The sequence below is a fragment of the Equus caballus genome, chromosome 14 (genome assembly GCF_041296265.1).
Source record: "Equus caballus isolate H_3958 breed thoroughbred chromosome 14, TB-T2T, whole genome shotgun sequence".
NCBI classification, from domain to species: domain Eukaryota; kingdom Metazoa; phylum Chordata; class Mammalia; order Perissodactyla; family Equidae; genus Equus; species Equus caballus.
The window spans coordinates 103,462,109-103,475,072 of record NC_091697.1 but is presented as its reverse complement, the minus strand read 5'-3'; the positions used below and the strand labels follow the sequence as shown (position 1 = coordinate 103,475,072).

At 35.9% G+C, this 12,964-nt stretch overlaps 1 protein-coding gene across 1 annotated transcript in view; it reads right to left on the bottom strand.

Moving 5' to 3' along the window:
- WDR41 (WD repeat domain 41) overlaps positions 1 to 12,964 on the bottom strand; it is a 49,434-nt gene that overhangs the window by 25,787 nt on the left and 10,683 nt on the right. The window contains exons 3-5 of the mRNA XM_001504661.7: positions 10,300 to 10,348; positions 8,907 to 9,038; positions 6,541 to 6,603 (exon numbers count right to left, since the gene is read on the bottom strand). Of these exons, the coding sequence (XP_001504711.3) occupies positions 6,541 to 6,603; positions 8,907 to 9,038; positions 10,300 to 10,348 (244 nt within the window). The remainder of the gene's footprint in view (positions 1 to 6,540; positions 6,604 to 8,906; positions 9,039 to 10,299; positions 10,349 to 12,964) is intronic.

The following is a 12,964-nucleotide window of genomic DNA, read 5'->3' as shown; positions in this document are numbered from 1 at the left end:
ATTGGAGAAGATGCTTGTTATTATTTCAATTTGTTTAAATTTGTAGAGGCTTGCCTTGTTTCCCAACATATGGTCTATCCTTGAGAATGTTCCATGTGCACTTGAGAAGAATGTGTACTCTGCTGTTTTAGGGTGAAGTGTTCTATATATGTCTATTAAGTCCAATTGTTTTAGTTTTTCATTTAGCTCCACTATTTCCTTGTTGATTTTCTGTCTGGATGATCTGTCCATTGATGTGAGTGGGGTGTTGAGGTCCCCTACTATTATTGTGTTGTTTTTAACATCTTCCTTTAGGTCTGTTAATAGTTGCTTTATGAACCTTGGTGCTCCTATGTTGGGTGCATAGATATTTATAAGCATTATTTCTTCTTGGTGAAGTGTCCCTTTGATCATTATATATTGTCCCTCTGTGTCTCTCTTTACCTGCTTTATTTTGAAATCCGTTTTGTCTGATATAAGAATTGCAACACCTGCTTTCTTTTGCTTGCTCTTAGCTTGAAGTATTCCCCTCCACCCCTTCACCCTGAGCCTGTGTTTGTCCTTGGGGCTGAGGTGTGTTTCCTGGAGGCAACAAATTGTTGGATCTTGTTCTTTAATCCATTTTGCCACTCTGTGTCTTTTTATCAGAGAGTTCAATCCGTTTACATTGAAGGTGACTATTGGTGCATGTGGACTTAATGCTGACAATGTGTTGCTCGTTATCTGGATTTCCTGCATTACCTTTGTTTCTTGTCCTGTGTGCTTTAGCCTACCCATTGACTACTGCAATTTCTTATGCTGGGTTTCTTAGATTTTTCCTTATTTATGTTTTGTGGCTCTGTTCTGTTTTTCAGTTTAGTGGCTACCCTGAAGTTTGTATTTAGAATCTGGTGTATAATATAGTCTATTCTCTGGTGGTCTCTTACTTACTTGGCCCAGACTGATTTAGTCCCTTTGATCTTCCCCTCCTAAATTATTATTTTCATTTCTTATTCCAACTCGTGTTATGAGTTTGTAGTTAGAGTGAAAGATCGTCTTTGCTTTGGTAGTTTCCTTACCTTTATCCTAATGCTATCCTATTCTGCTTCTATCTATCTGTCTCCCTACTCTGTGGTTTGTGACCCCTTTCTCCCTTTTTTCTTTTTTCAGGTATGAGAGCCTTCTTGAGGATTTCTTGTAGTGGAGGACTTTTGGTTACAAATTCCCTTAACTTTTGTTTGTCTGGAAAAGATTTAATTTCTCCCTTATATCTGAAGGATATTCTTGCTGGATAGAGTATTCTCGGCTGAAGATTTTTATCTTTTAAAGTTTTGAATATGTCACTCCATTGTCTCCTAGCTTGTAAGGTTTCTGTAAAGAAATCCGCTGAAAGTCTGATAGGAGTTCCTTTGTAGGTTTATTTTCTTCTGCCTTGCTGCCCTGAGTATTCTTTCTTTGTCTTTCATTTTTGCCATTTGTAATACTATGTGCCTTGCAGTAGGTCTTTTTACATTGACAAATCTAGGACATCTGAAAGCTTCCTCTACACACATTTCTCCCTCAATCCCTAGATTTGGGAAGTTCCCTTCTATAATTTCATTAAGCACACTTTCTGCTCCATTTTCCTTTTCCACGTTCTTGGGAATTCCTACGATCCTTAAATTCTTTCTCCTCATCGAATCTGCTATCTCTTGGAGATTTTCCTCATTTTTTTAAATTCTTAGTTCTCTTTCTTCCTCTGTCTGGAGCCATTCAGCCTGTCTATCTTCGATTATGTTAATTTGCTCTTCTATGGTGCCTACACGGGCATTCAGAGAATCTATTCTGTTTTATCTGATCCATTGTGTTTTTCATCTCTAGTAATTCTATTTGATTCTTCTTTATAATTTCAATCTCTTTTGTGAAGAAACTCCAGAACTCGTTGGCTTGTTTCTCTATCTTTCTCTCTACCTCATTGAGTTTTTTGATTATAGCTACTCTGAACTCATTTTCACTTAGTTTACCTACTTCCAAGTCCTCAGGACTTAATTCTGTGTTTTTATTGTTTTCCTTCTGCTCTGGAGCTTTTATAAATTGCTGGATGGTAGAGGAGCGGTTTTTTCGCATGATGGTAGAATTCGGTTGCACTTACAGCCTGTCACCACTAGATGGGGGTCGAGAGCCAAGCGTTCTGAGCTCTCGGCCTTAGGGCAAGACGGCGGTGCCCAGTGCAGTTTGCTGGGGGAGGAGGGGCGGTTTCTCTGGTGCACCAATCTGGATTCGGATCAGCTCTGTTCTCTGGACTCCCAGGGCCCTGGCTTTATGGGGTCCTTGTGCACGGAAGCTTTCCCCCGTCAGAGGGTTTCCACTGTACCGGCGGCAGGAGTCCTAGATGATCCCCTGGTCACACGGCCCCTCCCCCGCTCCTTCCCGCACCTGCGGCAGTGATCCCAGTCTCTAGGGGAGGGAGCGAAGTTCTCTCCTTCCCTATTCCAGCTCCTCCCAGGCCGGCAGCAGCCTCTCCGTCCTCCATCTTTGTGGTGCTGTAGGTCTCTTACGGTCTGGCATTAGGCTTATTAGCTGAAATTCATTTTTTTTCCAATCCTTTCTTGTAGTTTGGAGGGGAGAGAGTCCCGGGTCAGCTCACCCCACCATTTTGCTCCACCCACTATTTTCAATAAACTGCTTTAAAAAAAAAAAACCTGAGAATATGGCCTTAGTTTTTACATATCTTTCTAATTAATATCTTCTAACTCTTGACCCAGGAAAGGGAGCATTTCCGGCCTGCTGAAGTGCCTTACCTTTAAGAGGACTCTCACCACTCAATGACCCTGAGTGAGCGCGAGAGCAAGAGAAAAGAATAAAACAGAAAAGGGAAAGGCTCGGGTAGTCTTGCCTGGGCTGAGGGTGGGGCTACTTTTACAACTGCTGGAATAGAAAGGGTTGAAAATAACGCAGTTTATATTTCAAGAGGTCCTACTCTGTTGAATCTCTTAATTTTTAATATCAGTACTTTATTCCTTTTTATTGACAAATAATACTCCACTGCATGGATATACCACATTTTGTTCATTCATCAATTGATGGGCATTTAGGTTGTTTCCCCTTTGGGGCTATTATGAACAATGCTGCTATGGACATCCATGTTCATATTTTTGCATAGACATACGTTTTCATTTCTCTTGGAAATATGTAGGAGTGAGACTGCTAGGTCAAATGATAACTCTGTTTAACATTTTAATGAACTGTGAAACTATTTTCCAAGGTGGCTGTACCATTTTACAATCCTACCAGCAATGTATGAAGGTTCCAGTTTCTCCACATCCTTCTCAATTTACATTATTATCTTTTAAATATTAGCCATCTAGTGTATGTGAAACAGTAATGCATTATGGTTTTGACTTGCATTTCTCTAATGACTAATGATGATGATCTTCTTTTCATGTGCTTATTGACCATTTGTGTATCTTCTTCGGAGAAATGTCTTTCAAATTCTTTGTCTATTTTTAATTGGGTTATTTGTCTTTTTATTGTTGAGTTGTAAGAGTTCTTTATATGTTCAGGATACAAGTTCCTTATCAGATATATGATTTGCAAATATTTTCTCCCATTCTGTGGGTTGTCTTTTCACTTTCTTGACAGTGACCTTTGAAGCATAAAAGCTTTTCATGTTGATGAAGTCTAATTTACTTTTTCTTTTGTTGTTGTGCTTTTGGCATCATATCTATGATACCTAACCCTAGGTCACAAAGATTTATTCTTATTTCTTCTAAGAGTTTTATAGTGTTAGCTCTTTTTTTTTACATTTTGATCTTTGATCCATTTTGAGTCAATTTTTCGATACGGCATGAGGTAGGGATCCAATTTCATTATTTTTGTATATGGATATCCCGTTGAGCCAGCATTACTTGTTGAAGAGATTATTATTTCTCTTATTGAAGAGTCTTGGCATCCTTGTCAAAAATCAGTTGAGCATATACGTGAGGTTTTACTTCCGGACTCTCAATTCTATTCCATTGATCTGTATATCTATCCTTATGCCAGTACCACACTGTCTTGATTACTATAGCTTTGTAGGAAATTTTGAAATTGGGAAGTTTGAATCTCGCAACTTTGTTCTTTCTTTTCAAGATTGTTTTAACTATTCTGGGGTCCCTTGCAATTCTATATCAATTTTAGGATCAGTTTGTCAATTTCAACAACAAAAAAAAGGCTGCTGGGATTTTGGTAGTGTTCATGTCCAATCTGTAGAAGATTCTGGGTAGTGTGAGATTCTTAACAATATTTAATCTTCCATGAATATGGGATGTCTTTCCATTTAGTTAGATTTTACTTAGTTTCTTTCAACAATATTTTGTAGTTTTTGGTGTACAAGTCCAATATTTCTTCTTTAAATTTATTTCTAAGAATTTTATTCCTTTGGCTGCTATCGTAAATGAATGGTTTTCTTAATTTCATTTCTGGAATGTTCCTTGCTAGTGTGTAGAAATACAATTAATTTTTGTATATTGATACTGTATCCTGAAACCTTGCTAAGTCCATTTATTAGTCCTAATCATTTTGTTATGGATTTAGGATTTTCTATATAAAAGATCATGTCACTTGTAAATCAACATAATTTTATTTATTCCTTTCCAACAGGAATGCATTTTATTTCTTTATTGCCTAACTGCCCTGGGTCAGAACCTCCAGCACAAAGTGGACTAGAAGTGCCAAAAGCAGACATCCTGTCTTGTTCCTGATCTCAGGGGAAAGCATTAGTCAGTCTTAAACCATTTATATGACGTGAGCTGTGGTGTTTTCATAGATGTTCTTTTTTGGGTTGAGGAAGTTCTCAACTATCCTTAGTTTTTGTGTATTTTTATCATGAGATGGTGTTAAAGTCTGCAAATACTTTCTCTGCATCTACTGAGATGATCATATGTTTTTTGTCCTTTATTCTTACTATGATGTATTACACTGATTTTTTCAGATGTTAAACTAAACTCATATTCCTGGGATAAATCTCACTTGGTCAGGCTGTATAATCCTATTTTTATGTTGTTAGATTTGATTTGCTAGTACTTTGCTGAAGATAATATAATGCTTTTGTTACCTGACATCTTATCAGTAGCATTTTCCAAACTCTTTACATATTCTTCTGAAATACCATTTTTAACATATACATCTACCGTAATTTAACTATTTCCCTGTAAGACATTTAGGATACTGCGAATCATCCATTTATACAATATATTTATAATATACACTTGTATTCATAAATCTCTGCCAAAGTTCTTGATTATTTCCTTTACAGAGTTTTCTAGAAGTAGAATCACTGGGTCAATTCATCTAACAATTTTTTTAGATTCATTCATAATGCCAAATTGCCTTCCAGGAAGATAATATTAATTCATACTCTCAACAGCAACAAAAATGCCAATTTCACCAACTGCTTGCTAATACCAACACTTATAAAAACTTTTCTAGTTCAAAAAATAAATAATAGTATTGGAATAAGACACTTTTTATTGACCGGTTCCTAGAAACAGTTCACCAAAGGAATTTCCCTCAAATATATTAAATTTTTCCTCCTTTCCTCTTTCTTCAACTCATGTATTTTCATCTGAAACCTAATGACCTCTGTCAGATAGCAAGAGTATTTTTTAAGGAATTTAAAAGGGGCATCTTTTCAGATCAAATAAAGCTTAGAGATTTTCATCAAGTCAATACTTTGACTTCTTCAAAGACAGTCCATTGTTAAATTGGATACAAGCACATAGTAAATGCTATTTTCTTCCCCAGAAACTTTACTAAATTGATAATTAGAAGATCATAGTAGCATGAGAGGACTACCAGAGATGTTGCCTTTTAGGGAAAAAAAGGAAATACCTTGACTATTGGCACACAGCTATTCTTTTTTACATTAAAAAAAAAAAGTGTTAGTTCCAATATAAAGATAGTTGTCTTTAAAGCAAATGAGGCAACATTATCTCATTTTACTAGTATCTTTCCCTAATCTTGCTGACATTATTGAAAACTAGTGGGACTTTCTGAGAACATTTAAGGTAATTTCTACTGTAGGAATCAAAGTAACCACGTTTTATGGAAGCTTATTTCTCCAACATATAGCAGAGTTCCTATCATGCAATAAGCCCCAATTACTATTTATTTGTAAAGTGAATGAACCTAATAGTAGCCAACTATCCACCTAAGATTTTGTTTTGGAACTAAGTAATTGACATGTCTTATCTTTATGACCTTACAGAAGACAGACGTTGAGGCACAAATAGCTCCCTTATGAAGAAAACAGTCTAGCTACTGTTATAATCATTCTGCAAGTAACACCTCTTCCTAGAATTACCTACTAAAAGCATACTAGGTACTACCTTTTTCCTTATCTTGCTGTAGAGATTCACCCCTTGCTCTAATTTCAAATTCAAATGTTCTACCACGTAACATACATACTCCCAAAAATCTAGTCTTTAGGAGAATCAAATGACTGCAGGCATATGTGGAAGAAATAATTTTTAAAACCTACAAAAGTAATTTCATCTAACTTATAAAACAATTTTTTCTGTGACAAAAAGATTATTTCCATAAAATATCTGCTTAAGATTTTACCTTCACAGTAGAATGGAAGCAGGACACTTTCCGAACTTGTCTGCCCGTATCACAATCCCACACCTAGATTTAGGTTAAGAAATAATTTCTAGACAAAACTTTGAAACCTGAATTATGAGATAACTCTTCTAATAATTGAATCACAAATGTTACACATTTAGGTAGAAAATCTTTAAATAAAGCATAAAATATTTAGTGTTTATACTACTATAAAAATTCATATCGTGAGTCATCAACTTAGCACATCCGGCTCACAATCTAAAATCAGTTTGAGGCAAATTGTACTATCAAACTACTGGAAAATGCTAACAGAATGAGTGGTCTGAAATATGAATCTATATACACAATAAATAGTGCAACTGTTTAAAGCTTAAGGTTTATTCTCCAAAATAGTCGACCATAATCTAATAAACATTGAACATAAAGTATCTATACTAAAAACTATTACGTCTATTAATTAACATTTACTGAAAGCTCCCACAACATGCATGACAGGATTTACTGCTGTGATCCTGATTCAGAGAAAACAGCGTATTCCTATTACCTGTATACTTATTTAAAATAAGTACGGGACCTCTCACAAAATGTCCAAGGTTAGCTTGACTTAAGGAGCACAATGATTTTCACATTTCTCACATCATTTGCTATGGTAAGATATACATCTTTACATGGTGTCTGGAAGACATTTACATATAAATATATGGAATATATAGAAATACATATGTATGTACATATGGACTCTTGAGACTATCACTTGACAAAAATAAAATATCCACCCTCAGCATTTTAGTTAATGAAGTTAGTTAACAGTGAGGCCCAAGCAGAGCAAATTCAGAATCCATCTGAGTCAAAGGAAATGCCAACCAAGCAGCCTAGAATTAATTTTGACCAGAAAAGTCATTGAGCAAAGGAGGGGCCTCCAGCCCATCACTCACAGGGCAAGTGTACACTGATCTGTCCCACCACTCCACTCGGCACTGCAACAGTAATTCTAGTAATTGCCTCGAAATATTATTATAGTACCTTAGAAATGGAAAAGAAAGCATTTTATATTCTATTTTTGCAGAGATTATACTGATACTGAAAACACACAAACAAAAAAGAGCCTTAGTCCATAAAATATTTGCCTCAATGGAGCAGTAGTAATAAAGCCACTCTGACCCAAACACAAGTGAATTTTATGCCCTTGTTAGGCAATATTGTAATCATCACAAAATATAGTCAATCCTTATTTAAACCTTTTCTTGAGATTTTGCCACCTATTGGCAAACTGTGTAGAAATCACCATGGCTGATGAGCTCACTCAAAGTGTGCCGTAAGTATGTCTTGGTTCCTAGAAGCTGAAGAAGCACCTACTCCCTCGGGTTTATTCCAAAACTTCCTTCCCCAACGCCTGGAGCCATTTGAACAGAACTCTCGGGTAAGCTCACGCTTTTTAAAGCTTATCTATGATATCTTTTTAAAAAACCAAAGTAATGAAAGATTACAGTTACGTGTAGCATTTGGCCATGGCCCTCACGAGTCCAGTTCCTCACACAAATATTAAAGGGCTGCATTCGTTTAAGGAGAACATTTCACGAAGGCCACATTGTACAGAGGTTCAGAGCTGTGACTCTGCAGTCAGCCTGCTTGCCTCTGCCCCATCCCGGCTGCACGACCTTGGGCAGGTTACTGAACCTCTCTGTGCCTTTCTTTTCTTATCCACAAATGAGAATAACAAAAACACTTCTTATAAGGATTAAATGGATCAATATATGTAAAAGAGAACAATGCCTGGCACACAAACTCTTTATAAAACTTTCTATTGCTGTTACATCTTAAACTTTTAACTAAAAGTATGAGTGGAAAAAAAGGGAATTTACTTTTCTAACATTGTTTTTAAACACTAAATCTTAATACTAAACACTGAGCAGATGGTAATTCACTTTTCGGCCAGGCTCAAAGGTTCAGAAGGTTCTTCTGGGTTGGGGCCCTCAAGTTTCTATCGCTGTACAATGAGCAGAAAAAGTGTGACTTATTGTCCAGTCCAGCTCATCTTTGTTTCTCTAAACTGAAAAGCAAACTGAGATAATTTTTAAGCCCACATTCTCCCATTCCTCCATTTTATAGAACTTGATACAACAGTAACCCTAGAGAGAACAGCTTCAGTCATGGGGTATCCACCAATAAGAAGCTGTAACCTGCTATTTCCAGTCTAATACTTTTCAGCTGCTAATACTTTTCAGAACTATCTTATGAAGGCTAGAACAAATCATATTTGGTAAAACAGGAAAGTACACACAGGCCCCAAGAGGCTAAAGACTAATGTAGGTACTGGTCCCCTGGGTCACTCCAGCTATTTCACTTTCTTCCACATTTAAGGATACAATAACTGTTTTATCAGCAGACGCTGTCAAGATCAGTTGATTTTTTTCTTCACAAGCTTCCAAGGGAGGAAATGTAATAATAGCTGTTATCTTTTGAGTGTGTCCACTGAGTTCCAAAAGTTTTTCTCCTGTCTGAAATACCAATAAAAAAGTTAATAGGCTCATATTTCACAACCTAAATTATCTTAAATGACAACATTAAGAAGAATCACCATGTAGAAAATACACCCCATTTGAAATCGCTTAGATCTTATAATTTAACTTTGAGCAATCAAATAGAATCTAAACAGGTGATGAAAGAGTAGCCACAAACAATTTTAATTATTCTCTAATAGAAAATACTAATTTTTAGCATATTTTTATAAAAAGTGTAAAGGGATATGCTTTCTATTTGGTTTTAAGAATATAATTGTACAAATTAAGCATAAAAATACCAGTAACTTAATCAATAGGAAAAAAATAGGGAGTGCTCATTATCCAAGTGTTTGTTATCTAAGTCTCCACACTTACAAAGTTCTGGAAGGAAATAAAAGCATAACAACAAAATCTCTCTGTCTGCAGTAATACATGAACCACTCATAAAGTCAGGCTCCCTCTCTCCCTCACACCAACAGCTATGCCTGCCCATCCAACGTCCTCGTTCATCAGTCTCTCACTGATTTCCCAAGCAGTAAACACACAAAAATACAATGTAAATCTCGAATCTTTCCAAGGTGGCAGGATTTCATAAACATGGTGAATGTAACTTTAAAGAACTGCTTTACTCACAGACAAAGCCACTGAGAAATGAGGACCTGACAGAGTCAGACCAGTGGCAATCCAAATGAGGGCAAGAAGAGGAGAATGCCTCAGAAGAGAACAATCTGAGTATCAAAGGATCAGAAAGAGAGGCCCTGGAGAAATCTGGTGAAGTCTTAAATATTTGTGAAAAAATAAGCCTTTTACTACATTACTACTAAAGTCAAACATGAGAAGAATGTTATATTATGCTATCATACAATTTTGAAAGAAAAATTGTCTCCCACAAAAAAACATTTGATTCACTTTCAGAATCAGTGCATAGTTGCTGATAACTTAAATTTTGTTCAATATGACTCAAAATTTTCATAGTTTGGCATTTGCTTCTCAGGAAAAAAAATCAATTAAAAATTTCTCTATTATATTTCTCTAAATATAATATATATGGTACATTTCTCTATATATTAGCATTCTCTATTAATTTCTCTATTATGAAATATTGGTCCCCACTTTTAATGGATTCATGCTAAGTAGCCCTTTTCAAATATTAGTCTCAGTCTGCTGATATGCAAGAAGACCCCCAGATAGTGCTTACGGACACATACTCAACTATACGGTCAGGTCTCTACACAGTTCACACGGAACCAATACACACCTGAGCGTTCCACACAACTACAATTCCATCATCACCAGCAGATGCAAATCTGGTTAGAGAAAAAAGGTCAAGAAAAAAATCACTTGGCATATTTAAGTAATCTAAGATTACTAAGAAATATCAGATCTTATTAATAGTATTTCCATTTACTAATATTAATGCAGATTAATTTCTTTAAGCTAATTTAATAAATATTTATGGAATACCTTCTAGGTTTTGTGCCAAGTATTGGTGATCCAAAGATAAATAAGACCATTTACAGAGTTACAATGAATAAACTGCTGGAAATGTTTAGAATGAGGGGATCTATAAATGATCTTTAATGTATTTCCTTGCTTTAAAATTACATGATTAAACCCTGACTTAAGTGACATGAAACCAAGCTGAGGAACAGCGTCACTGACGGGAAGTGATAATCCAGGAGTAGAACCAAGGCATCGTGTCCTTGGGGAAGTTCATTATTTCCATTATTTTCTCTGTAAAGATATTTTAATTCTGCTGTTGAAAGCCAAGCTCTCTCCTTTGCTCCTCTTGGCTCTTTGGTCTTTCCACAAAAAGACTGTGTTCTTGGTTTGGAAGGTTTGGGGGTTTTTTGGAGGGTTTTTATTTTGTGTATTTTTTAGTGAAAATGCTTGAAATGCAGAGAGGTAAAGGAAAGCTTGTCTCACGGCATGAGAAAAGAGCTGTGATGAACTCAGTTATAGCTTCTCTCTCCTCTTAACCTCCCACTCACTGTATGTAAAGGAACAAGCATCTGCATTTTGTAGCAGAGAAAAAACCTACAACACAAACACTATCAAAAAATAATTTGTTGTACAGGATTATTCACCACAGGGACTGCATTATAATAAAATCAAGAAAGCACTGTTCTCCAGCAGCATCCCAGCACAGGGATGCACAGCGATCACACTGCAAGCACGTCAAGTAATCAGTTATTAAGAATGCAGTACCCAAGTCTGTAAATGATTCTTTAATGAATCAAAATCAATTTAAAGCTGTTCCCATATCACTTTCATTCACTTGAATTCAAGGTTTGCTTTTTTTGAATGGAAGAGAAATAAGTGGTATTATAGAGAGCCAGCTATGAACTGCATATAACTAGCCACTTGTAGTCAACAGCCATTAATGAGGATACTCCACTAGTAGCTGCGGCATCTGGAAGACTTGTACTTCCTTGCAAGTCTGACAGGGGGTTCACAAAATCTGGGTATGCCTCGAATGTCTTCCTTAACGTAAAGAGTGTCAGCCACAGATGCATCATTGGGGAAAAGTAGAGAACTGATACACTAGGACACAAAAATTACTTTGTTCCTGACAGGATGTATTCTAATGAAGTTTACCCCTACATGAGATACATAAAATCTCACCACTTCAATCCTGTAGTACTTTCCTTAACGCTCCAAACTGAGCTTCAGTTTCAAATTTCTCACGCTCAGTTTCAAAATCCCACATGTAACTGAGGTCTTTGCTGGCTCGGACGACACCCACACTCAGCTCCCACTTTGAAACCCTCAGATTACACCTCCCACCGCAGGAGCTAAAAGATTATCCAGGAGATGAGACTTTGATGAAACACAGTCTGACAAAATCTGTTAATAAGTTTTTAATATAGAACTACATATCTTTTCAACAGAAATGACCTTTAAAATTTGTTAGGTAACAAGCTAGAAATCAGAGTTGTTTAAAATCCAGGTCTAACATTTATTCTTTTTGCAAAATGAAATATTTCTGGAGATTAAAAAGAAAATCATTTTTAAATTAAAAATATCATTTATTATGCTTAGTTACATACATTTTCTGAATTGGAATAGTAAACAATGCTTTGAGTATCAAAAGTAGTTGCTGGGCGTAAATCTTTAATAGCTACGTTTCTGGGCCTATTGATTTCTTTTTATTTGTATAGTGATGGTGGGGAGGGCAGGACTCAAGGTCTTAAGTTTTCTTTGGTATAAAACATCAATTTCTATTGATTCTTGAAACTCTTATAATTGCTTTTCTCCCTTTTAGAAGACTGCAGGTTTAAAATACAGACTTTTTTCTAACCCTGATTTTTAACTTCTCATTATTGTTTTATCATGTCTGAATCTCATGAGTTCACAATGAGAGATGATGAGACGATTGAGTTTAGAAATGAGATATAGAGCATTTCACCTCAAACTTTAATTCAATCAGTAGCGAACAAAAGTTAAATCTAAACAATGCTCAACAGTAATGCATGAAATCACAGCCAGTTTTTTATTACTCAGAGGTCAATTACGCACTTGGTGGATTATTAATGCCTTTCAATTCTCTTCTATCTTCTATTGCTGCCCTTTTTTTTTTCTGTCATTTCAGTATTCATTACTACCTCCTCTAAATAGGAAACGCGAAGCTTTAAAATGCAAATCAGTATAGCTTTGCTACATATTAGCACCTCTCATAAAATAACTAACAAAGGATTGGGAGATCATTCACAAATTACAGTTATCCATTCTACTAGGGTGGATAACAGAAAACTAGCTGCACTCTATCAATTTACCCTAAACTAAATCAGTTTATCCTGATGTCAAGCACACACTGTAGCCATCTCCAAATCAGAAATGAAAATTCAACCCAAGAATTCCTAATAGTAAGATACACGGCAATTGCTTAAAAGAAGTAATGAAGTATAAAAAAGGAGTAATTA